This window comes from Lutjanus erythropterus, chromosome 17 (assembly GCF_056507025.1).
Source record: "Lutjanus erythropterus isolate fLutEry1 chromosome 17, fLutEry1.hap2, whole genome shotgun sequence".
Taxonomy (NCBI): domain Eukaryota; kingdom Metazoa; phylum Chordata; class Actinopteri; order Lutjaniformes; family Lutjanidae; genus Lutjanus; species Lutjanus erythropterus.
This window is the reverse complement of record NC_139333.1, coordinates 28,720,873-28,748,650: the sequence shown is the minus strand read 5'-3', so window position 1 is coordinate 28,748,650 and position 27,778 is coordinate 28,720,873. Positions and strand designations below refer to the sequence as shown.

The 27,778-nt window shown below is 41.1% G+C and overlaps 1 protein-coding gene across 2 annotated transcripts in view; it reads right to left on the bottom strand.

The window, feature by feature from the left end:
* The window catches only part of srcin1b (SRC kinase signaling inhibitor 1b), an 87,791-nt gene that overhangs the window by 21,813 nt on the left and 38,200 nt on the right, over window positions 1-27,778 (bottom strand). Inside the window, exons 3-12 of one of the 2 annotated variants that reach the window (XM_084741103.1) lie at window positions 27,005-27,206; window positions 22,167-22,296; window positions 20,447-20,618; window positions 13,102-14,051; window positions 10,878-10,967; window positions 8,619-8,659; window positions 8,339-8,362; window positions 5,425-5,585; window positions 3,804-3,979; window positions 2,507-2,637 (exon numbers count right to left, since the gene is read on the bottom strand). In XM_084741103.1, the coding sequence (XP_084597229.1) occupies window positions 2,507-2,637; window positions 3,804-3,979; window positions 5,425-5,585; window positions 8,339-8,362; window positions 8,619-8,659; window positions 10,878-10,967; window positions 13,102-14,051; window positions 20,447-20,618; window positions 22,167-22,296; window positions 27,005-27,206 (2,077 nt within the window). The remainder of the gene's footprint in view (window positions 1-2,506; window positions 2,638-3,803; window positions 3,980-5,424; window positions 5,586-8,338; window positions 8,363-8,618; window positions 8,660-10,877; window positions 10,968-13,101; window positions 14,052-20,446; window positions 20,619-22,166; window positions 22,297-27,004; window positions 27,207-27,778) is intronic. The other variant, XM_084741102.1, reaches the window with a different exon arrangement.

The following is a 27,778-nucleotide window of genomic DNA, read 5'->3' as shown; positions in this document are numbered from 1 at the left end:
TATGAGATTCATAAATTTAACTCTGTTTCAGAATTTTAATTATTTATATATGATTTTTAATGGTATTTTTTACCTGACTGTACGTACCGTGTTGACTGGCTTTAATGTACTGATACACACTGGTATAATTTCATGTAAATTAACACCATTAATGTTCATTATGTAATGTGTTATATATTCTGTTAGGTGTGGACCCCAGGAAGACTAACTGGTTGCCATGGCATCAGCTAATGAGGATCCTTTAAATAAACAAACAAATACAGTAGCTTTGCTTTAGTAATCACATTAAAACAAGCAGCAAGACTAAAAGATAAATGTGCAACCAGTAAAGAATACTGGTGTTTTATATCTGATCTGAAAAAATACAATCTAATAAAACACAATGTCATTTTTTGCGATCTGCTGAAGTATTTTTAACAAATTACCCAGTAATGCTCAATAAGAGAAGAGGACAAAGCTGATGTTTTCTTACTGTCAACACATCCCATGAAAAGACCCTGGTCCAATCCCAGTGTCGCCCCTCCGAAACTTCACGGGTTTATCTGACGTTCTTAAATATGAGAGCCTGCAAGGGCCTAAAACGGTATAAAGAGGAATGGGGCAGCACTTTGTGACATGTCATGTTATGGGACTTCCTATTTTACATTTTTCACTTTAACAGCTGCAGCATCTAACCAACTGCATGACTGGAGTCTCTAATCAATTCTGTCTTCTTTGTCAAAAACACAGGCTATGAACTGTGGGTAATTCCCTCAGGCAAACAGTGTGTGTCAATTCAGATACTTCCATTAGTACACTGTCATGTTGGTCACTTTGCACATAACATATGTCCTCACTTGCACAGTGTCCACATTTTGACAGGGTAATATTGTCTCAAACCGAGGACGGCCGTTGTGTCCTTGCTGGAAATCGCACTCCTCTTCTTCTTCTTCTTCTTTATGGAGATACTGAAGCTGAGTGGAGCTTTAAAACCATCAGCCTAAACTTCTACTGCCTTGTTCATTTGTTCATGTTCAATTTCACTTCATTCAACATGAACATCCTTTAAATATCATTTGTTTTTGTCTGTCCTGTTTATCTGGAGGTTAAAAACACGCCATAATCTCTGTCGACGACAGGTGGCCCCTCCCTCTTCCTACCATTCGAAAATGCACCAATATGTTGATTTATATTTGATTCACGGTACCAAATCTTTACAAACTGAACTAAATAAATGTATTGGTGGCTTCAATCTGACAACAGTATTGTGGTAAGTATTGATAAAAATACAAGCTTGACTTGGTGTCTACTGCGGCTGCTGTAGTCACCACGGCTGATTCCTCGGCCACCAAGTTCATAAGTTTGGTGGCCCTGCCACTGCTGCCACGTCAGCAAGATGGCTACCGTGGAGGGCGAGAAGTGTCCAGCAGTCTACCTTCAACTTTTTGGCCATTTTAACTACAACATCAGGAGACCCGCAGTGCACTTTCATAAAAGTCAAAGTGAATGCACTCATGCAAGTGTAAGAACAGAAGTGCATGAACTGAGTCACAGCTAATGTCTGCAGAAATGTGTTCTTCATAAAGGGCTCAAAATATCAGTGCGAGAGCCGTCATGGCCTTGATGATCTGACAGTGGGACAGCCCTTGCAGACTTAGCTGGAACGTGCCTCAAATTCAGTAAATCCATGAGTGAGGACATTTGGATCAGGCCCAAAACCAACAATGTGTTCGTCCGTCTCTCATTACTTCCTTGGCTTGTCTGTGGCTCTCGGCCACAAGCCTACTGCAGATATAAATCTTTAAACACAATTCACAATTATTTTTTAATAAGTAAAAGAAAGCCTCGGTAATTTCCTGAAACAGCCCCTCGCTTTGGTTTTTATCAGATGTTACTCAAACAGGAGGAAATAGTGACTTTGTTGGGGACTATTTTCAGCGAGTATTAGGGGCAGAGGGAGTGTGTGTGTGTGTGTGTGTGTGTGTGTGTGTGTGTGTGTGTGTGTGTGTGTGTGTGTGTGTGTGTGTGTGTGTGTGTGTGTGGGACTGAGTCAAAATAAATGACAGTGTGGCTCATGGATGTGTTTTCATAGTTTCTGGACAATAATGGAGCTCTATGACACACAGGACGCAGATATATCAGGCTTCGATACACACAATTCTTCAGTCAGATCTATTCATTGTTGGTTTTGGTATTTCATGGGATTTGTTGACAACAAGAAACAAAAAATTCAGCAGAGTTTTATGTTAAAGAAAGAAACATGCATTATGTATAATGAGGCTGCAGCCATGGTGAAACAGCAGGGTTGGAAAGTGACAGTAAGCTTGGCAGTAGTTGGACTTTTTGAAGGCAGCTGCTCTAAAATCTGTTGCAATTTAAGGGTAAAAGCACTGAGACAGAAAGGAAAAACCACTAAGTGTCTGCAGCTAAGACGGAAGCATATTGACTGAGCAAACTTTCAAAATGACTTAGGGAAACGGGAGGAAAGCTGCAGTAATCACAGCGATCTCCAAACTCCAACACTTACTTTTGAGCTCAGTGAGCGTCTCTCCCAGCATCCTCAGCTCTTTGCTCTTCTGCTCCACATCCTGCTCCGTCACCAGGCCGTGGTTGACTGACGAGTTCCTCTGCAGCTCCTCCACCGACTTCTCCAGGTCACTGTGGACGATCAGATTCACGTCACTCAGTAAAACACGGAGTGAACAATTTTACATCAGTCTCCTTCAAGACACTGCTACCCATATAGTCGACAGTGTTTAAAAGAAAAGAGACACTTTCCTGTATCAAGTCGCACACGTCTCACTGTTTGAATCACATTTACACACCAACTCAGAAACTTTTGTTATTAAAGTTTTCTGAACAGGTTCGATTGCCTATGTTTTTTTTTCCACCTGGTGAATGATGATGACTACAGGAGGAGGATGAAACAGAGAATGAGGACAGTTCCAGCCGCTCTCCTACTGCTCCTGCATGGAGACAGAGAGGGAGGACAGCTCAGACTCTTCAGGCAGCCGCGGTGCCAAACGCAAGGAGCGGGCAGAGAGTGGTGACAGCCTCGCAAGGTTCCTCCAGTGGAGAGAAGCAAGGGAGGAAATGAGAAAGAAGGTGCGAGAGACAGAGCGACAGCAGCGTCTGGCCTTGCAGGATCTGCAGACAGATGAGGTGTCCACATTTTCTCTCCAATCCGTCCCCCAACGTGAGGAGACTCACACCAGAAGAAACTGTCCTTGAAGTGAGAGCTGGGACCACAAAATCATCCTCACTGCTTGACGATGATTTTGTCTTGTATTGTGAATTTTCACAACAAATAGAACAATAAAACAAACAAAATAAAGTAATGAAATGCATCAGACTTGGTGTGCAAGGTTTCTGCATGTAAGGATTTTTATTGCATGATGGATTAAAAAAAAAAAGACTAGGGCTGAAATTAATAATTATATTCATTGTTGATTAATAAGTTAATTGTTTGGCCGATAAAATGTTTAGAAAATGGTGAGATCAGTGTTCATCCTAAAATTTCCAAACAAATTAAGAAAATATTCAAATTTAAGAAGATTGAACTGAATAATCTTAATATTAATTAATGGTGATTATTTCAGTAGTTAACAATTAACGAGATAATTGTTGCAGCTTTACAAAAATGCATACAAAAAATTAAGGATTTGTACAAATGCCTTTAGTCAGAGTGTGTGTGTGTGTGTGTGTGTGTGTGTGTGTGTGTGTGTGTGTGTGTGTGTGTGTTCTTCTACACCAGTTACAACTGAGAAAAACGGTCCCTTTATTTATCGTGCTTGTTGCATAAATCATTGGCTCTCTGGACTCACTGCAGCTGCTGGATGAGCAGCTCCTCCTGGTTGAGGTACTTGAGTCTCTCCTCCTCCACCAGGAGGCGCTGTCTCTGGAGCGGGTCCTCCTGCGTGCGCATGGCGTCCAGCATCATGAGGCTCAGCTCCGACTCCGTCTGCCTCAGCAGGGCCAAGACCGAGTCCTGGTTCTCCAGCTGGGACACGAGGAGACATGTTTAGTGTTACCAGTCATGTGCATTTTATCACAGACATATAAACAGCATGTAGACGCTGCACTGACCGCTGCAATGCATCAGTGTTGGACCAGGAAACAGTGGCCTGTAAACACCTACAAATAAATCAGGGAGCTGAGTTTTTTTCCTGTTAAAAAGCAGTTTTGCATTTCTCAGCCAATTTCAATGAGTCATGTGATATTCAAAGATACATGCAGAAAGAAAAAAAGTTAGTTTTTTCTATGTTCCACTGTTTTTTACACCGTATGAGCATGAATGCCAAAATATACAGTTGCTAGCTTATTAGTTAAATCAATACATTGTAAAACAGTCCTCCCAATTTCTACTTTAGTGACGGTCATATTGTTTGCTTTTGTTGAGACTACATTATTATATGTAATACTACTACTACCACTACTATTATTACTATTACAGACACTACCAATAATAATATCTTTATATTATCTATATCTACAGTATCTGTACAATATCTACAGTCCAAGAAAAAGTTCATATTTAAACAGATTTAAAGGTCAGAGGAAAATAAAATGTTTCAATTAAAGAAGTGAAGCAACAAAATATTACTTCAAAGCAAGATCATAAAGAAAAGCCTGAAGATATTTTCTTGAAGGAATTTCAAATATTTATGGATCTCTTGAATAAGAGGCTAAAGCGGAGGCGGTGTTGTTGACGGTGGTGGTTTGAGCGCCCATTAAATACGTCGTGACGTGGGCGGAGAATTCTTTTCACTAACTGACAACAAATGTTATTTCCAGTACTTTAGGATTTTAAAATTTCTTTTTCATGTCCTGTGGTTGTTTTTTGTCATGAACTATTGGCTGCACTGTTCCATTTTGTCCGTATCCATAAGCTTTCAGAAAATCTGGACAAATCAAAATGAGTTCAGACAGGAGGCTCCATCTGTGTCCGTATCTATCGTTTACAGAGATGAGACTTTACTATTGGTACATTTAATGTTATAATAAAGAACAGTACGAGCTTAGAGGTGTTAAACCTTAACGAGCATTGTAAACTAATAATAAAATATTGATATTTGATTCTAAAAGAGACAGAACCAGTGTAAAGATGCTAGAATGGGTGTGACACGTTCATGTTGTAGAGGTGTTTCTGTTATTCTGTCTAATCTCACTGACAGAAACAGGGTGGACAAAAATAACACAAACACCTCTCAGTATACTGTAACTTAATACAACTGAATGGCCTTCAACAAAATGGATTCACAGTTGTATCAACACCTCTCTAAAACAGTTTTCAGCAAAAATTGAACATCATGACCTTCATGAGGAGGAGGATTTACTGCAGGACTGTTGAATCAGACTGCATTAATTTAAACTAGGTGTAGCTATCACGGTCACAAAACACACAAAATTAAATGGCGTTCCATCCATAACTCTGCATACACACACCTGCATGTTGCGTAGCTGTGACAGTTGTTTGCGCAGTGCGTTGGTGTTCTGCTGCAGGCCTTGTAGGTGGAGCTGCATCTGCAGACGGGACACTGTCACAGGCTGGTTGGCCCCTGAGGACGGAGGTGGCATCAGGGCCAAGGGAGCAGACGGTGTCAAAGCTGCCCAACAAAAAGCAGGACTTAAATTCAGGGAATGTTGGTTTTTAGCTTGGTTTTGGATCCTTCAGAGATAGAAGTTGTCCCAAAACACTATTAACAAAACAAAAGTTTTTGAATGAGGGAAAACTGAAGAATAGTACTGCACGCATGAGAGAAACTTTGACTCTTTAGAGGCCAAATCTCCAGAGGTTTGACTCTCATGACCTCACATGTCCATCCAATAGAAAAACAATTTGACTGAATGGATAGACATGATTGGTTGTTCAAGGATTTGGAAGCAGTAATTCAGGACAAGTTCTATCTGAGCTGTAGGTCAAGGGTGGAGATTAACAATGATAAACAGCATGGGGAGGCTTCAGAGACAAACAGGGTCAGTAGTGGAAAAACTGTGTTTCCACTAAATCCAACTCTCTCTCATTATAAAAGAGTCCCCAGACAGCCAGAATGTATGAGTGTTTCTAACTCAGATAATCCTTTGAAATGACAATGAATGCTATGCTCTGACAGTAATTAGGGAGTTGAGTCACACGCATCATGCAGAACGAGACAGAGGGAAGATAATTACAAGACAATCAATCGATAACAGATTGAAGAGTTGCATTTTAAGACCACTTTCACCAACTGCAGGAGCTGGACTCTCAAACACCTCAGTGCCAACACCTCTGCAGACAAGGTGACGACTTCCTGCTGTAGCTGCAGGGCGTGTCCTCGGCCCTTTGTGCGCCTGGTACTGACATATGACCTGGTGTGTGGACAGCTCTAAGTACAGGTATGAGTGCACCCATGACGCATTGAGGACACATTCAGATCTGATCTCTCAGACCACATTCAGAGGTTGTCTCAGCAATCTGATTGAAGGGCGTCCTGGAAGTCCACACAAAACAGCTGTCTGATGTCTGTTCCACCTGATTTCACTGCTGAACTAGTAACTGACACAAAATGTGCAATTTTGAGATTTGTCGCGGGAGAAGAAACCCAAACTTACCAAAAATGGTTACGGCAAATTCTTAATCATTTGTGACTTCTTGTAAGTTTTGCATTAAGTGAAATACATTAAGTATTTAAAACACTGTCAGTTTGTCAGGGCAACGCTGTTTCACAGAGTCCTGCATGTGTCCAGTTTTGCAAACCCACACCCGCCTGCAAAGCTGACTACCAAAAAATATAGTTTTTACCATTACATAACTTTTTTGTTGGTTACCCAGTGGGCGGATGCCCGACCCAGTACAGGATTCTAATATATGAACCTGTCGGACCGTCCTACTCCGTGTCTAAAGTGCATCTACCTGCCAACATTTAACAGCTGTTTGAACACACTGTTTCAACTGATTTAATTATTTACACAAAAGTTATGTAAGAATGACAACATTTTATTGTTGTCAAACCTTATAAATAATTCTGTGTGGAGAAAGTTCCAGATTCTCTTAAAAAACTGTTAATTTTTTGAGTTGGTGAGGAGTCACAAGAAATTATAAGAACTGGTTGTATAAAAAGGTTGGAAACCACTGCAGTGAATTACTTTTTTCTTTGTTTAAAACAGCTTTGTGTCTGTTTGTCCTGGCCTGTTGGCTACTACTGTTGGGCCACCGGTTAAAAAGAATAATGACAACAACAGAAATTATGTAGCTTTGTGTTTCTCTGCATAGAGAGCAGGAAAGTGAGATCAGATCACAAGTATTCACGGGAGACAAGCGTGAAGAGACACTGTAATGTCAACTGACGTAATTAGAGCTGACCACACAAGACGTATGTTAGTACCAGGTATAAACACGTCCCTAAAGAAGGAGACAAACTCAGACAGATTCAGAGGAGCGTCTGGCACAGTCAGCAGCACCATTGAAACTCTTCACAGTCACCCAAATGACTTTCTGCTGCCTCACCAGTTCAGATGAATAAGAGGAATGTCCTGATTTAACTGTGAGAACAAAGACAGTCAGATAACTGTTTGAGTCCATTTGACTGAAAATGTACACTTTCATCCTCCTGGCAGACAGATAAGAATCTGATCTTAACAGGAGACAGACAGAAAAGTAAAGGGCTGAAGTAACAGGTTTTTAAAAGTTAGAAAAATATCTGTGAATCTTTACTGAAATTAAAGTAGAAATAAATATTTAACAAACAAAACTACTCCAAAGAAAAGTCCTTTCCTTTTTAAGTGGCAAGAGATTCAAAATATCCAGGCTTATCTATAAAATGACATGAGATCAAACATTTCAAATGCACAATCAGATAAAAAGAGAACATTAACTTAAATTGCAAATTCTCTTCTAACTGAGAAACGGCAGCTCAAACTGCATCAAAAGAAATCAATTCATTTTGGCCTTATTCGGCTTTCAAAACATGCCATTTTATCAGCACGTCTGTGTCTGCAGCAGTTTTATATTTCATTATTGAAGAGGTGTGAACACAGCGAATTATTTTTTGAAGCGTGCCGACAAATTTTCAAAAGCTCTCTGGACTTTCTGAACATGTCTGGCGACCAAAAATAACTCACTCAGAAAAAAAAAAGAGGAGGAAAACCTTGACAAAACAACATGTTTTTGTTTCAGAATTAATGCAACTCAAATGATTTCTCACTGAAGAGACAAGTGGGAAGTGAAGGACACCAGCTGAGAGGGAGGTAAGCCCTTCAACAACACACACACAAACACACTTTTTGGAAACTGATGGGGATCCAAATAAAGAATAGAGAGAACACAGGGGGGAGGCGGACGAGGAAACAGGTACCAGACACTTCGGGAACACATAGCTACCTTTCTTTTTTTTAGTGCGTCCAGCTAAAACAAGAAGCATGGGCACCAGTTACACAGCAGCAAAAGCCGGCACATACATTACGAAGAAGCTTGCAGAGTCAGCCATTACGATCACATATGAGGCACTTTAAGAATTATGCAGAGAAAATGAAATAGCGGCAGCTCTGTGAGAGAAAGAAGAGCCAATTTATGTGGCTATCAAACAGGCAGCAGTGGGGAGCAGTGACAGGCAGTGATAGGAATTTTTTTTTTTTTTTTTTTTTGGGTGGCGAGCACTTACTGTCAGTTCCCGAGCAGTCGCTGGCTGACTCAATCTTCTCCCTGGAAGAGGCAAGTGTTAAAGTACTTAGAGCCAGAACACACTATCGACTTAGCTACTGAGAAGCTATTGATATATGGTGGAAAATGTGGTGAAGTGTGTGTGTGTGTGTGTGTGTGTGTGTGTGTGTGTGTGTGTGTGTGTGTGTGTGTGTGTGTGTGTGTGTGTGTGTGTGTGTATGCTTCTTTTCCAATTGCAAAACTAACAAAGAAGAGAGAAAAATTTAAAATGTGCATTCTTGTAACTGATTAGGCATGCTATACTTGATCAATAGTAATCAATAGTAGTGGGAAGTAAATTAAGATTTCTGTCACGAATCACAATCAGTGTCAAACATCACTGACAGTGATCAACAGATGTCAGTTTTTGGTTTTTTACTTCCATCAACTGGTAAATAACTGGTTATTTTTACTGAAAAAGTGGAAAGTGACATGAACTTTATGAGGCACCTATTGTCCCAGTTTCTCCACCAAACTGGTCAACTTCTCAGCAGAGTTGTCAGACAACCTCCGGCAGACGGAGAAGCTGAAGTACAATGTGTTCATGGTGTCCACAGGGCTTAAAATGAACTTTTTTCTTCAGTGTCCTCCAGTTGTCCTGAATTCTATTTTTAGCTGTCCAAGACTGAACAACCACTGTCCCAAATTGAAGTCCTTTTCTTCATTCTACTTAATAAATATAGTTAAATAACTCTGTGTCAGTAACTCACTCTGGTCTGTGGGTGTTCAGTTAGTTGTTCACAGGACTAATAACTAAGCAACAAGTTGAAATCACCCTGTCTTTGGACTTTTTATTATTCGTTTAGTCTCTGGTTGAGTTACTTTCTTGTTTATTTCTAGCTGTTCCATCAATAAATGCATCACTACAAACTGCACTTCAAGTGCAAACCTGACTGGTATATGGTGATGGAAATTTACACACACACACTGAACATATTGCTTAATCTTATCTTAAACATCCCAAACATGGATCAGCAACCCGAGCCTCCAGAGCCTCGTGAGACTCTTCTGCTGTTTTCCAGTGGCTCCCTGCAGCTTTGACAAAAACTATATGGAAATGATTAATTTTAAAATCATTTTAATTGTCATATATCATTGTCATAGACCTAAAATGATTCTTATGTTCTCCAGTTGTAAAAATTAGTAGCCTATATGCCAAATTTAAAAAAAAGTTCATATTTCGTCCAATAAAATGTGTGTCAAATTTTGCCTGTGGTTAGTCTTGACTCTCCCGACAGTAGCTATGGATACCAAATGGAAAAAAAAGAAAGAAAAAAAAAGAGTCTCCACTGAAAGTATAGACTTGTATTGTTTATTTTTTGGGGGGTCAAAATGGCAAATGAGTAAAGGTTGCAGACCCATGATGCATAAATGTATTAATGTCATTTGTAATGATACAGTAAGTCCTTTGCCGTCTACCACACTGACTGGCAGCAGATATGTCTTAATCATTCGCATCACACTTTCTTCTCTGGGTTAACAGCGACATGATCTTCGGCTGTGAGCCATCCTTGGACATGGCAGCTGGGTGCATGTCCTTATCATTGTACAGAGTGCAGTACTACTAGTACTATTAAACTGAAAAGTAGTTTGGTGACTTTCTGGAGGAAATCATCCCACACCGAGCTTCATTTTTATCCTCAGACTGCAGTTAGTGAAGCTATTAGCAGAGTGTCTGTGTATTCTAAAAATTGAGCTACAGATATATATATATATATATATATATATATATATATATATATATATATATATATATATATATATATATATACATATACATATACATATATATATACATATACATATACATATATATATATATATATATACATATACATATATATATATATATATATACACACATATATACACATATATACTCAGTGGTTGACGTTGACGTTGCTGGTCTAAACACTTTTATGTATTTGTCATGTACTTTTCCATGTTTTCGTAGTTTTCAGTATATGAGATATAAATGTTGTACTCAGTGTTTTGTACCAGTCACATAAAAAGTTAAACACATATCGCACAAGGTGGAAGATGGGGATTGTTTTGAACACAACTCATGTGTGTCAAGTCTGTCTGTAAATGGAGTGTGTTTTCACATGCGGTATTTGTGTGTGTGTGTGTGTGTGTGTGTGTGTGTGTGTGTGCGCGTGCGTGCATGTGTGTGTGTGTGTGTGTGTGCGTGCATGCATGCGTGCGTGCGTGTGTGTCTTACGGGCTTTCTGCCTCAGGCGCTCTGCTCAGAACTCTCTGCAGCAGCCCGGTCAGACTTGCTATCTGCTTCTCCATGGCCTCCATACGCTCCCTGGACCCACACACCAGAGACACACAGAATACTGTAACACATGTTTCTACATAATGCATAGTGAAAACTATAAAGTCCCTCTCTTCTCCTTTTATGTCTCACTTGTAGGCGGAAGCAACTGTAGCGCTGCTATTATTTTCATCCCCGCTTCAAGATCAACGGTTGTATTGATAAAACAGTTCATGACTAATCGTTTACAGTTTTTTTTAGCACTGACCCTTACTGGAGAATCAGGCAAAATAAAAAGGTTTTACTTTCAATTCTGCAATGCTGCGATGCTTTGTGTAGTACTCTAACTTGGTCACGTCAGCATTTATACATCTGACACAGAAATTCAATCAATTTATTTCAGTAACTGTTACGATGAGCGGATTCCCTCGCAGAGGTGAAGTAAGTCCACTCAGAAACTTCACGCTGCTTTGTACTTTTGCCCGGTAAGTTTGTACCTTTCAACCAATAGCAAACTGTCTTGACACCATTGACCTTTGAGAGAACGGAGAGCTGAAGAGTCGAGTATTGAGGAAGCTTTCATATCAACTGTGTTACACCAACCAATTTTATATAACACTGCTCTGTATGAACTGCTCTACAAAAAGAGATGTTCTGAGGCCAGTTGTGGCGCAGGAGTCGAAAGCACAGACCAATAAACTGTGTGAACTCAACGTCCATCATAATGATTTGTGGTATCATGACAGCTCGGTGAGCTACTTTGGGTAGTTATCACTGGGGCTGCTCCCCAAAAGTTTATGATTCAAGACATCAATTGAGAAAACTCTGAGTTGACTCACATTTTGTCAGTTAAATCTCTGCTCTTTCGTTTTTTAGCTGCATCATTTTAGATACAGCAATGCGTTGCCGACTTTACAAACCGAGTCTCAAAATGACCACAAACCACAAAACTAAGAGTGATGGAAGTGGAGGAGTGATAGTAGGGAGGGGCAGCGTGACTCCAGTCTGCTGGCAGCTCAAACTGTCTCTGCTCTGGTGAAGACTGTCAGAGAAGTCGCCTAAACCACTTTTGAACCAGGCAATGGTACAAATAGCTGTGTATATGTTCAGGCATTTTTCATTCGAAACCAAAAATGAAAATGCCATGTTTTTTCGTCTACTGCCATCCACTGTGATTGACTCTTCAGCTGACAGCGCTGTCAGCAGCCTGGCAGGAGACATGCTCCCTTGTGCACTGTGATTTTATAACTTCTACTTTGCCTGATTGTGTGGAAATCTGATGTTTTCACATCACAGATGATGAAGAAATACAATAAAACATGAGAGAGGCTAAAATATGATGACAGCCCTCGTCATCACAGGCATGTTATCGGCTACAGCAGCTAATATGTCACTAGTGAGCTCATCAAGCACAGCAGTAGAAGTAACAGTAACCCAACAAATAGTAACTACATCACCGAGCCTGCAGCACCTCCTGTTTAACTGTCACAGAACTTATTCATGTTCATTACACAGAAATATCAGCATTCAGTTTATTAACATTAGTTAGAATAAGCCCGAATAAACTATTGGTCATAACATAGTCTGTAGCCGAGAAACCCAGAGTGTATTCAGTTGGTCTTTCGCTAAGCCCCGCCCTCCTTAGTTACTGTTCTTTACGAGTATTTAGGTATCATCATCATCATCAGCTGAAGGTAAAATTGTGTTTCTTTTTTAGGAAAAAATCCAATCTCTCTCCTGGCAAAGAAACATTTGATATCAGCAACTTTTTTACCTCTGCTGGATTATGGTGATTTGCTTTTTATGAATACCTCTGACCAGGGCATAAAGCAGGCAGACACTGTGTACCATTATGCTGTGCATTTTATTTCTGGCTGTGGAAATCGCATCCATCACTGCAGTATGCTACTGCTAAATCACCATGTCTGTATATCTCTCATTGGCTGTTTTTTATATATTAAGATATATATATCTATTCTCAGCCTGGTTCCTTCTTATCTGTCTACATAAAAAAACAAAATCAATATGGCCTTTGCTCTCATAATATTCTACAGAAGCTGGTCCCGACAGTGAGACCAGAACTCGGTAAAAAAGCTTTTAAAGATGCTGCTCCTTCATCCTGGAATAATTTACAGCTGATGTTATGAACAACAACATGCATGCAGACATATATGTTGAGGCCTACCTGGTCTCTGTTTCATTTCCTGGCAGAGGTGAGCCGAAGCCTCCGGCGCTGACCCCCTCCCCTGCGGGTCCAGCCATCAGGCAGAGCTGCTCTGAGGTCAGACCCAGCCCTGCGCCCTGTCCCCGGGCTTTGGGACTGTCCCCGAACACAGAGGAGGTCACAGAGTCCCTTCTCAAACTCTGCCTCCCGGGGGAGCCCCGACCGGGCATGGTGCCCGTGAAGGAATCCCTCATGTCAGGTATCTTCTGCGGGGAGGAAGGAGGTGGCACCCGCAGCCCCATGGCCAACATGGACGCAGCGTAGGCGTCGTTATACAGCGGTCCTCCTGGTCTGTACAGAGCACCGGATTCCATCAGCTCTCCTTGTAAAGCGGCTGCTGAATAGGAGGTGAGTGAACGCATCGGTCCAGCACCTCCTCCTCCTCCTCCTCCTCCCCCTCCTCCTCCACGGCGGTACAAGGAGCCGTAGGGGTCTGCTCTGGCTGGCAGAGGGGAGTGAGGACCTCCTGCCAGACTCAGCCGAGCCGTGTCTGGGCCCAGAGAGTAGGGGTCGGCGTAGATGCCCCCTCCCCCACGCTCATCTCCCCGCAGCAGCACCATGCTCCTGGATCCCCCCACTTCATCATCGGGCTTCACGTCCCTGCGCTCCAGGATGGCGCTGGAGGAGGCACAGAAGGCCTGCTGGGTGTGGTGGGGCTGGTGGAGCTGTGGTTGCTGGTGGGGAGAGGAGTGATGGGACTGGGAGTGCGGGTGCGGGTGAGGGTGCGGCAGGGAGTGGGTGTGGTGGGGCGGCCCGGCGTAGGAAGACGGCCTGCCGCCGCTGTACAGGAGGCGGGCGCGAGACGGTGAGCCTTGAGGGGAGGCAGAGGAAGATGAATGCTGGGAAGACATGGGCGGGTTGCTGAGGCGGCGGTTGGGTGGAGAGTCCTGAGGTGCATACACCATCTCCCTCTATGAATAAATAAAACAACAGATTTAGAACATGACCTGTTTTTATCAGGTAACTCAGAGAACAAAATCAGTTTTAACTGTGCAAAAATCTCAGTCTCTTATTTTTTTAGGAGTAAAATAATTCTATCAACTCTCCTAAATTAGGAAATTATTCCTCCCTCTTTATTTTCACATTCTGTGGGATGAGAGAATTTTATTGATAACAATGAGCTTATTAAAGGATCTTTTAACAGAGAAAATGGAGCTTTGCATCAGTGATGATTAGAGTCTGTAACAGCCAAGAATTTCAGCAGTAATAAATCAAAGTTTGATTGCTCTTACTGATCTACATACTAACAGGATAATTAATTCATCCCTAACCTGTGAGGGCACATAAGTTAACAGGTACGGGAAATTGGACAGTTGTTGAGGGGTTAAATGTCCACAGCCCCACAGAGGGTTTGCTGCAGGAAAATAATATTTAATAAAATACCCGCAAGATGTGGTGCTGATATAAGAACTGTTAAAAAATGTGTTTGGATTGTGCTGATGAGGATATAACATACAGCCGAGCCAAATCATCTTCTATTTTTTGTTTAAGTCATATAAGGAGACTGTCAGCAATTTAAAGCCTCATGTAAATGGATCACTGGTAAATATCATTGAGACTTAAGCTGTTTATTATTTTTCCATATGTACTGTAACCTAGATAGCTTAGTCAGCTTTATCATGTGGATACACCTGAGGACTACTACACACAAAAACTGCTGCTGTTTCAAATGTCACCATCATCTCACATTTCATTCTGCAGCTGTCAGAAAAAACAAAAACACAGGGCTGCTTCTTTTAACTCCAACTCTGTTTTTAGTCCTAGTTTAACTTTTAGTATGATCCCTGATGACTTTGTACATCAGTAGTGTCATCAGAATAGTCGGCTAGTTGACTACTGAACCCACTAATCGACGCTGTAGATTGTTGTAGATGAATGTTTCATCTGTGGTTTTAGCACAGTGTAATAATAAAGCAGAGACAATGCATCTACAGCAGATGGGGGAGCTGTGGCTGTTTGTTGCTGAGTCATAATTGTCATTAAATCTCATTCCATCAATGTGTCTGTCACTATCAATAATGTTTACTTTAATACACCAATATATATTAAACTTTGTGCAACCTGTGGACATTCACTTCTGACAAGAACTGATCATTGTTAGTGAGTGAAAAAAAATATCGTATATCTCCTAATCAACTACTTGACTACTTTTTGGGTGTAGTTGATGTCTTCTAAAATGTGAAAAAAATGTGAAAGTAGGTTCAATTTACCATTTAACATTTATAAAATTGTGAGAAATGGCAACTACATATTAAAAAAAATCTTTAAATTGCAATGAGGCTTTATGGTTTACTGTAACATTTTACAGCAGCTCATAGATGCTGTGTCAAGATCGGCAGAAAAGACTCCAAACTGCCCCCTTAAGTGCGCTTTAAGTTCGACTTGATAGCTTATTGACGGACTGAGGATGAGAGGATTATCTTTTGGCATCAATCCCAAATGTCAGAGAGGAAGGCTAAACAAAGCGGAGCAGAGCAGCAGCAGAGTGTAAGTGAAAGCCCTGCGTCAGAGGACACCAGCCAAGAGTAACAGATACAGCAAGGAAACACAAAAGAAGACAACACTGTAATTGCTTATGACGCACAAAGCTATCTCCTGGAGACGATGCAAATTGAAAAACCAATATTTCTACATAATAACCCTTAGGCCTCTTACAACAACACCCTGTGGACAGCCTCGCAGCAGACTAATGACTCTAGTGCCATCATCTTCCATCTTGTATCTTAGCAACAGCCTCGTATTGACACCATCCTTTAGCCGCGCTGAAGACATACAGACATTTCATTCCACCCCCAAGACCTCCTGAAGTCACAAGAGGCCTATCGCAGGTACGATCGCGAAAGGTGCGTCCCATGGAACCGTTCAAACCTGGCCTCTCTCCCGCTGAGGAAAATCTGCCAATCAATCTCCTCCTTAACCACGTCCTGTCCTCCACTCCCAAGCTTGGATGGACTTCAGTAATCCTGGTCATGCTTTTGTGGTCTGCAATCAGGGAATAATCTTGGCTCTGCTGGCTGAGGTTCAATAAGCTCTCACACACAACACACAACACACACACACACACACACACACACACACACACGTCCTAGTCGCTCACCTTGATACTGGCAGAGGCAGCAATGTACCTGACACACATAAAACTCAAGGTAAGCCTGCCGGTTTGATAAGGCTGTAAAACGGCAGAAAGATTTCAGAGTCGAGGTGAACGATCCCATGAGAGAGACGAACAGTTGACCTCCAAAATATTAGCGGGCAGCTGCGAGTCACACAGACAGGCAGAATGGCAATCATACACATGAGCATGTAAACAAAAGGCCCTGGGGTATCTGATTGGCAGCAGCAAAAACGACAAATGTGTCAAAAACGCCCTGCTGTCGACAGCACTCCCATCAGCTAAACTGTTTAACATGCAGATTCATTTTTCGCGCCGTGCGCACTGCATATGTCTGCTTTTCTGTAATGTAATTTATCTACTTTATAATTTATTTTATTCTATAAAAGCAGCATTCTCTAACACTTTAAATTACCGCTTTCTCATTTCCATAATCACAGTGTAATTAGACAGCAACAAAATGCAAGGTCTCTCACAGAAAACATGAACACTGCAGAGCTGAATGACATCAGGCACTCTGTCTGTCTGTTGGCAATGGTTTATTTTGCTCCAGCTGCAACCAAATGCATATAGCATTAGTAATCATGCTAATCAGGCTGACACCATATTCATTGTGCCAGCAGCTGACTGATGAATTAAGATAAATCCTGTTGTGGCTCATCAATAAGAGCTCAGCTACTGAACAGGAGGGATGTTACAGGTACTGGGAATAATACAAAGATAAAGGAGGAGGATCAAAAGCACTTATTAAAGTCATTTAACTACTCTTATATTTCAGCACATTGTTTCAACCACCTGCATCCAGGTGCCACCAGTGCTACACAGCGCTGAAACAATTAGTTGATTGGGGGTGTCAATGTGTGAGTCAATTATTTTTGAAATCATTCTGTATGTGGATCACACTCTGAGCTGAGAGGGGCAACATGAGAGACTGCACTGTTTGCATTTCTTTAAACCAATCACAAACACCTTGGGTGGCGCCAAGTCCCGGATGCAGGAATGGTGTTGCTGCAAAATAGTGTTTTGGTGGAACATTTGCACGTTGAAAGGTGAGCTCTGCATTGAAATCACTCATCGCTGCTAAAGAAAAGGGAACAGCTGTTCATACTAACTGAGTTGTATTTGAAAAACCCAGAAAAGAACACAAATGGAGTTACCCTTTAATCATTAATTTGATCAACGAAAAAAAAAAATATATAAAATAGTCTGGGATATCCAACCTTTTTTTGCACCACAGATTATTTTTCTGTGAACCAGCCATCAGGTTCGGGCGTCATACCTGAGATGAAGGTTAGACTCAGTGGGTCAAAGCAGGCCTTTAATCTTTCATTAAACAGTCTTTGTAGTTCAGTTCAGTTGGTTTCCTGTTCACACAGGCTTTTTACAAACAAACCAACCGCTGTAAGAATGATGTTAAACAAACTGACAGGCTCCTGATTCATTGGTCAGTTTCAGTGATGTCATCCTGCATCATCAGCACTACAGAGAAATAAAACTCTCCAGACTGACAGCAGGTTGGACGGCAGTTTACCAAGCCTCGTGTTTACTTTTCCTCTGTGGTGAAATGTACTAACTCTGAGTATTATGATACGTCATTTTTGGCATCCTTTATTTTACATTTTACTCACTTTTTAATGAGGAACTGCTAAAAATAACAAACAGGATGCAGGCACAACAAAACTTTCCCTCCTTTTCAAGCAGTTTCAGCCCACTTGTTTCGTCCATGCTGGAGTTTGATTGACGGTCTTCCCACCAACCAAACAGACAAACACGGGAGAATGTCTTTGCTTTTTTAAGCAACAGTAGTAGTGAAGGATGACCTACTTTAGTTAGCAAATTGTTGTTGTGGCCGTGTTGTGGGAGTCATGAGTAAACATGCATAGACTGACTACGTCAGGTTTAACATAATAAGTGCACAAAAATCCTACAACAGCCTACAAATAGCAAACAGAGGGGACACTTCCGCTTACTGACTGGAGGAGGCAGGACTCAAATCACTGACTTTCTGATGAGTGGACGCTGCTTCATGAGCCACAGCCGCTCCACAGAGTGACATTTCATTATTAAATTGAATATATGGGTTTTAAACAATAACAGCCATTATTTCACCATTCTGTATAAAATGTACCAAATACATGAAATAAGCATTGCTTTTCCATCGTTAATCCAGGTAGAGGAAAACAGAGGAGCCAGCCAGAGGGGATTTGAGAATACATCGCCTATCGAGGCTGGACTGAAACAGATTTTTCGGGGCAATATTTGTCATTTTATTTTGCTAATGTAATGGTCTGCTGTCATCCTGCTGCACAGCGCACACCCACTCAGCCGGACCATGAGTGAGCTGAGCTGGGTGAGGAGTGAGAGGTTAACAGCCTGCAGAGTCAGACTCTTTACACTCTTTACACTCTTTTCACACAGTGAATTAAGGATTTAATTCGACCAAACAGAGTTGGTGATTGTTGGAAGAGTGGACAGACTAACAAAGACAGTTCGGGTGAGTTTTACATGTTTTTCTATTGAGGTTGCGTGAAGTGTGTTTTTCACAAGGAGTTAATGAGCCAATGAAGCTCCTCTTAGTTCAGTAAAAGAGAGAAACTTGAATTCAGACGGTGATTGGCTGATTTCTCCATTTAAAAAGGAAAACAGGTTTGAGAATATTTCATTTCTTGACACATCTCCCAGCTGAGACTGGAGAGGATGCTGACTGGTGGGCTGCCGGTGACCAACTGGGAAATCTGCTTGTCTAGTGTTGATGAATGCAGCGACAAAGGTTAGGCTTTTATGACTTTTCTGACAACTACATCACTGCATAACTCCTACATGTTTAGAAAAGCTTAAAATTTGTGATGCTATGTTCATATTTTGTTCAAAGATATTTTCAGGTTTTTTTATTTTGCCTTTATTTAACCAGGCAAGTTATTAAGAACAAATTCTTATTTACAACGGTGGCCTGGCAAAAGGCAGGAGCATTTTTCTTTCAGACTCGGTCTTGTTTGTCTGAGTTTGATTCAGTTATAAGGCACTTTGGGCGGAGCTGCTTTCAATGACATCAAGCTCACTCTGTCCCACGCTCTCTCACGCCGTGGTGAACCTTATGCTCCAAACACCATGAAAAACACAATTTATTTTTAGAAATAATGAATTTTATATTTTAGACAACAGAACAGTCTGGAAACATTAATATTATCCATATGCTCTTTTCTGTTTTCCAGACTTTTCCATCCTCCACAGGAACCCTGTACATTTACGTGACGAAGCTAAAGGAACCCTGGAGCAAAACAATGAACGTCAGCACCTTGAACTGCACTTCCACTGCCTCTGCTGTGTGTGTCTGTGTGTGTGTGTAGGTGTGTGCTCACATGGGTGCAGGTGAGTAACTGCAAAGCCTTTTGTTCTGTTCTCAGGTTAAAAGCAACATACCCAATATAAAGTGCAACCCATTTTCCATTTACCAAAACTTCTACTACAACGCTCACGTCGGTGACCCGGTCCTCAGATGAACTGACCGCAGTCTATCAGCTCTGAACAGTGTTTATGCTATTTTACAGTCTGTCGGCATCCTGCCTCGTCAGCACCCGTGATGTGAAGGACTGGCACTGGTCCAGGAGCAGCAGTGCTGGAGTAAGGTCACATGACTCACTCATACTGTACCCTCACACAGAGACTAAGTTATGCCTGGACACATTATGTAATGCAAACTAGTGTTTGTAAACAGACAAAAATAAATCAGCGTTATGTGGGAGATACTGGCGTGGGGGTTGAATAAATAACAATTTTTCAAGGGGAATTACAAAATGTATTATTTGCGGGATGATTTGGTTGGCTGCTATCTGCCACCGCCAGAAAGAGACAAGTGTTTGTCTCGCTGTCTAATCTGTGAGTCATAAGCCAGCTGCACACAGAATGAATTGGTAATGAAGGAAAAGGTGACTGTGACTGAGGCAGGATCATTTCCTTGGCATCACTTTACGTTTTGGCACCACAATAATGCAAAACTAATGCGGATGAAAAGTCGGGAATACTGTATAATGTCTCGTCTTTCTTCTCTCTGAGGAATGGTGATTGGACTTTTACACATCGCTGAAAATATGCTGTCAAAATAAATTGATTCCAGTGATGCAGATAAAAATATTTGCAGCCACACAAAAAGATGGGCGAGTAAAATGACACACACACACACGCACAAACACTCACCCTCAGGTCTCCGTTAGCCAGGTGTGGGTTGTGGTGTCCAGGGTAGGTGCCGTAGATGGGCTCTTTGCAGTAAATCTTAATTACGCAGCGGTCCTGAACGTCCCGCGGGTCCTCCAGCTCATAGAAGACGTTACGGGTCTCATCTTTGATCAGCAGAGCCGTGCTGGGAGACCTGAACATCAATAGTCATCAAAATAAAAAGAAAAAAATCACAACACTAATAAATAGTCCATGCAAAGACAATTTCAGGACCTATTACTCGCTAATAATCAGAGATGTACGTTCGTTTAAAGACTTGGGTGGGATTGGAAGATCTTTAACTGCACGAGGCGTCCGTAATGAGAGAATCAACTGGATGCAGTCTTATATTGAACTCATCAGAAGTGTAATATTCACTGAGTTTGGAGTTAAGAGGGTCCTGCTGACAATATCAATGTGAACTGTGTCGCCAAGCAGCCTCAGAGCAGATTATACAGTAATCTATAATTAGCACTTTGATGAAAATGGTTGAATATTGATTTTTTTGAAAATGGGAAAAGTTTTTGTCTTATAAACCTGCTGAGGAATACCACATGGTGTAACATCATGTCAGCCCTTTTAAGTCAAACCGAAAGTTTGGTTAAGATAGTTATTACCCCAACCTTTTTTTCACCAGAAAGTTCTTTATTTTGAGTAACATAAAAGAGGAGATGAAGTTTTGTAGATGGACAATGAGTGGCCACAAAGCTGCACCTCAATCCGGCTCAGGTGGGTGTTCAGCCGGCTTGAGATGCAGCTGGATCGGCTCAATTTCTTTGTCTTTCCTCCTGGTAAATCTGCCATCATGCTGCTACCACTTGCACTCCTGGCAAAACTGTTTCTTAAAGGTGATGAGAGCCGTGTTCGGCCTAAACTCACCCATGAATTAATCAAGGCACTTGGGTACAGCTGATAGGTTTATCCTGCTGTGTGCTGCTGGTTCAAGAGGCAGGACAGGACAGGATACCCGTGCACCCCGGCGCAAAATGGCAAAGGTGGATTTGGAAATACCTTGAATAAATTCAATCCACTGCGCCTCACGCTTTCAGCTCGCACTTTAGATCAGTGTGAGATAGGGCGCTGAATGTTGTGAAAGGACAGACACATTACATCCATAATAACTAACAATTAACACTAAAAGGGTTTGTATATAGGGCTGTGAAAAGCTCCAGTTAGTAACACGCTACATGAATCGCCCACTCAGAGACTCGAAGCATCTACAGTTTTCACAAACATGCCCAAAAATGCTTTTATCATCTTCTCAATACTGTGAAAATGTGTACAATAGCTGTAGTGTCACTATAATTTATATTTCAGTGGAGAATTCCAATTCAAATCTTGACCCGAACTTGTCATTTCATGATTTTTAAACTAAACTGATGAGATTTTATCCATGTGCACTCGTGGCCTGAAAGTGGCTGTTTCACACCTCTTTTAGCTTTATTGATTTTTATCCATTTCTTTTTTTTCCTGCTTCCATTTTCCATCTGTTTACAAAACTTATTATTTTCATTTCTGTGACTGAGGATGAAATTTCACTTACACAACCTGTGACTGACTGATAAAACTCGCAGTGTTGAGCTGGAGATCAGTTTAAAAGACATCTAGGCCAATCAATGAGCATGTAAACAGTTCGATAACTTGTTTATATTCACAGACACATACTTTTATTTAGAGTCAGTTTGATGTAATGCAGGCGTACCTGAGCATGGCCATAGTGAGCCTCTGGGGGAACATGTGCACAATGAGGGCCCTCAGAGTATCCAGGCTGGTCAGCTCATGGGTCAGGTGCACCCGGCGAGTCTCCTCCCCAAGCTGGAGGAACAAGATCCCTGCATTTATGGATGGGGAGGAGCAATGAGGGAGATCCACGATGGTTGAAGGGGGGTAATGAAGTTTAGAGTCAGGGATGAAAACAGAGAGTGGAGGGACAATTTTCATCTCAAAATATTTGTGTTTTTGTCCCCGCTGACAAAAAAGAAAAGTCAATTAAATGCCCATTTTCATTTGAACAATTCATTCAAACCCAGAAACATAATCTCAGGTGATCACAAGTGGACAGCTCTAAGTCCAGGTATGAATGCACCTAAGACCCATCGAGATCTGATCACACACTTGGAGATGTTTAAGGCCACATTCTTTCAGCAGTTTGTACGCAACTGAAGGACTGACAACGTCCTGCAACATCCTTGACGTCCAGCAAGTCCACTTGAAACAGCTGTCTGATATCCACCTGGTTCACTATAATGTAAATTACGAGTTTGGGCTCTCTTGAGCCACATTCAGACAGAATCAGGTGACGCAGTGATTAGCTGAAGGGGTGTGTGTGGGTGGTTATTTGTGCTTAAAACATAACCACTGTGAAACAATCAGGAAATAATGTTTTATTTCTCTGATTCACTCTCTCTCACAAACAAAAGGACACAAACCAAAGGAGGCTTTGTGGTGTCTGTTCTTTGCAGCATAAACCACAGTCAGACCCAGATGCCGAAGCTGGGTGCACGAGCTAAACAAAGCAAGGACACAACCAGGAGAGTGTCATTGTTTGGTCCATGAACTCTGCCTGAGGAGTGACCAGTTTCAGTAATATATCAAGCTGACTGTGCTGCAGTCTGATGGCTGGCTTGTGATTGGCCACCACAGCATGCCGCTGTGTTCCTCCAAAAGTTGACTCTGTTTCAATTTTTCCGCTGCAGCCTAAATGCACTGCCCCCATTCAAAATGAATGAGATCACTAGCATTTTTGCTGCAACACAGAATATGGCTTTACTTACAAAGATAAGCAGCAGATGTCTATTTCAGCTGATCTCACCACTGAACTAGAAACCACAACATCCCAAGACTTCCTTGAAAAATGTTTTGGGAGCTGCTGCATGAAGAGAAACTTAATGCATCTTGCAAAATGGAAACAACAAATTATTCAACATTTGTGGTGTCGTTCTTTCTTGTTGTGTCAGTTTGTTGCAGCATTGCTGTATCTGTTACCACTGACCCAACAGGCATGTTATTGCTTGGTATAAACAGGCAATTTCAGGCATGGGAGTTATTCTGCATTCATAGAACCATGGTTACATATATAACCCTCATTTTAATGTTTACACTTGGTGCATAATGGCTTACGATTTAATCACTACTACAGCTGTTTTCTGTATTTGAATGTGGGTATGTGTAAGAGCAGAAGAATGTGAATTTGCCTTATACTTCAGGTGCATCGAGTACAAGATTTTTCACAGATTTTCTATGGAAAAAATTCTAATAACTAACACAGCAATAAACTCTATAGACGGGAATATCTTGATAGTATTAAAAGTGATTGTACATTTAATTTAATGACTTTAAAAAGGGAATTTAGTGTGAAGTCACTTTTTAAGATGCTATTTTGCTCCTCACACGCAGCTTGTGTACCACACTCTAACTCACTCAATAAAATGAAAAAGAGCTGCATAAATTGATCAAATTTTTTGAGGAATAGTAAAAAAAAAATGGAAAAAAGGTGAGACATATTTCTTTCAACTTCTCCTAACCAAGATCAATTCTCCAGTAGCTTAGAACATTCATTCTCCTCTGTGCCATGATATTTATCACACATGAACAAAAAAGTACCATGAAATGACACATAATTATCAACCACCTGGAAGCTGCAACTGCAAAGTGAACAAAAGATAATTCTCACCAGTGTGTCCAGTAATATTAGGTGTTAAAAGAAAAATGATCTCAGTGAGACGTGTGTTTTTAGAACAGACAAAGTGGTGCATGTGCTTAAAATTCTTTCAATGAAAAAAAAGCTATTTTCATCTTTTTGTATGGTTGGGTAGTAACAGATTACATGTGATTGGGATTACATAATCAGATTACAAAAATAAGTAACTGTAGATTAATAGTTTACATAAGATTACATTTGGAAAATGTGTAATTATCAAGGCTTATTTGATTACATTTTTGATTACAAATACGATATACTTGATATACTTGCTTGATTCTTAATGTTTGATTCTGGAATAATGAAAAAGTAATCCAAAAGCATTCAGATCAAATGCCATTTTTTGCCATCCACTGTATAACATTACTAATTACAAAAGTTGTCATGTTATCTGCATTCAGTAACTGACAACACTTCAAAGTAATCTACATGATGCATTTAGCTTTAAATCACCATAAACTGACTCAAGTTTGCAATATGGTACATGAACAGATTCTTTAGAAAAATGAGAAATTCTTAACAGAAGCTCTGTCAAGAATTACAATCAATTATCGGCTGCATTTTGTCCCACGCTTTCTAACTCCAGCAAATGCATCATCCTCCTCCTCATATGCAAGATGGATCATTTTTAGAAGAAGATAATTTTGCTTCTTGCCAAAGCCATTAATCAGAGATGACAGGTAGCTTGGCAAGATCATTTGGAAGCATGAGACAGCTCTGTTTATATTCTGTGTTCCTATAGGCAGTGGACCGAAGTCTGACTTTGGCTTGACACTCAGAGGGTTATATCAGGTTTACTAACACTTGATACCTTCAGTCAACTCAAATAAGTGATCCCCTCTAAGAGGAGGCTGCTTTAATATCATAACTAATGTGTCTTGTTTGCTGCAGCTTGTCAAAAACATCTAAGAAGATTAATAGTTTACACACATGGACACATCCAGTCTGTGATTGGCTCTTGACTTGTCAATCAAAGAAATGTTTTCAATAGATTGGACAGATCCACAGACATCAAGGCAGAGAAAATGAGTGTCCATTAACTTGAGCTGCCCTCTGAATGAAGATGAATTAAATCATCAGTTGAGCAGCCTCCAGTTTAAAAGAGCTGAATGTTATCAGCTGAATCACTGCTCCTTTTCACAGCAGCATTGGACTCAGAGCAACACAGGAAACAAACATGGCAGCTTTTATAAACTTGGCCTTGTCTCACAATGATCTAACTGTGATGGAAATAGAGATGAGTGAAGGAAAAGGAGGATAGATCAGCGTGACTCAGGAAGCATGTCAAACGCTGCCTCTATTTCCTCCACTGCCGTCATGTTGGATGACAGTAAAGGCACTGAAATGTGAGTCTTACAGGTAAAATGTATAAAACAACAAGACATGGAGGCTGCTGCAGGAGTTTTGTGAGCAGCAGCTGCTCTGCAGGTGAGTGTCAGCAAAGGCCATGAATAACAGTTTTTCTCTAAATTCTAGTTTAGCTGTCTTGAAAATAAGCCTAATGTCTCTTCCACACCCGCCTCACTTGGTCTGGACTTTAGGACTTGAGTATGACTTGAATCGCTATTACAGAACGAACGCGGTGGTCTCAATCCAGCTCAAACTTCAGCAATGGTTCTGTTCGTGTCTAACATTAAACCATTTGTTTGGATGGTTTGGACTTTCAGACCAATCACAGGAGGTAGTAGGTACATCACGTCCTGCAATGTGAACCCAAAACTAACCAGATCCTAAGAGTCTGTAATGCTGGTAGGAGCTCTATGAGCAGAGTGGTGCTTTGAGCTAAATGCTGACGTCAGCATGCAAACGTCGACGATGTGAGCATGTTGATGCTAACAACTGCTCATTAGTGCTAAACAGCATTGCTAAAATACAGTTGAGGTTGATGGGAATTTCATTACAGGTATATTGATAAAAAGTTTTAAACTTGATAAAAGTTTTTACAGTTCATCCTGAGGGGAACACAAATGTATACAAATACAAATTTTAATGGCAATCAATCCAATATTTGAGACATTTCACTCTAAACCAACGGCAGCCTGAAGTTGGTGCTAGATAATATATCAGATGATCAGCAGGATTCATCCTCTGGAGGAGACCCTGAATGTCAGTACTAAATTTTACCCAATAGTTCAACTGATAGTAGACTTGACCAAAGTGATGGACCAACTGACACCACCGTTCACACCCACTCCATCAAACTGACTTATTTGTCTGGTATCATGGCCTGAAAAAGCACTGATGCAATGAGTGTTGCAGGAGAGGACTAACAATTAGCAACTCAGTGCCACGAGTGGGACTAGAAGAAGAAGAAGAAGAAGAAGAAGAATGTACTATCTTAATCTGCCTTTGAAGAAAATTCGATTTTTTTCATTCCATTGTCAATTATTTCACACACACATAGGCCTGTATACACACATGCACATGTAATTTGTGGGAGAGATGGCAGAGTGATGGATGCTGCCCAGAATCAGGCGCCCAGAGCGGTTATGGGTTCAGTGCCTTATTGCATGAGTAACATGAGAAGCTCAGGAGATATGAAACTGAAAATTCATTTCTACAGCACTATTCCAACGTTCTATTGTAGCCAGTTTCTGGTGATATCATATACAGTACTGTCACGTTACATAATGAAGGAACTGTGGGAAAAAAGCAAATATGCACACACGTTAAATTTTAGAAACCAAACCAAAAAGTATGCAAGCTAACTCTTGTATTTTTTTATTTAATCAAATCAATGATTCTCAGCAGGCTGATTTTTCTGTAACAGAAGGATCTGTATGGTATCTCGGTAAAGGTCACAAGTCACTGCAGATTTTTCTTAAAGATGGTGGACTGACCTGGTGCCCGCAGCTTGGCCTGGCTGGACGAGCGAGCCAGCGGCAGGCTCTGGCGAAGCCGGTTCATCCGGTTAAAGCCGATGGGGATATCAGGCTCAGACATGGTCTCCAGATTTTCAGCTGACGCAAAGGATACCCTGCTGGCCTGGTCAGCGAGAGCCGGCTGTGTTGGGCTGAGTCGTGTCACACGCGGTGTACGAGTCTGAAAGACACGAGAGAAGTTACCGGAGAATAAAAACAGGTAGTGACAGGTAGTGCAGAGATAAAGAAAGAAAAGATGATGCTGAGGCATTTATTTCTGTACAGTAATCAATGAGTTTACATGAAAAAAAAAATAGAACACATGAACAAAAGAAAAATAAAATGGCCTCAGGAAATCAATGCACAGACACACAACAGCGACTGAAAAAGAAAGCTTATAGCACACAGGCACAGACAAATAAACAGTTTATCTCAGACAAAGCAGCCTTTACATCTTCTTCTACCAACAGAGGCTCAACAAAAAGAAGCTGAATCCTAAAGATAAAATTAGAGCACCTTAGATGGAGCAGCAGCCAGCCAGGTTAAACAAACCCACTCTAACCAACATTATAGTCCAAATACGTCCAGTCTGCCCTCGGAAAAGTCCACCTGCATTAATAATGACGCACAACAGCTATCGAACAATGCTTCAATTAAATTTCAAAAGAGGAGAGTAGAGTGTGTAGAAAGGATGATAAAAACTGGGCAGGCAGCAGCTGTTGCCGAGCGAAATGTTTCTGAAGAAAGATAAAA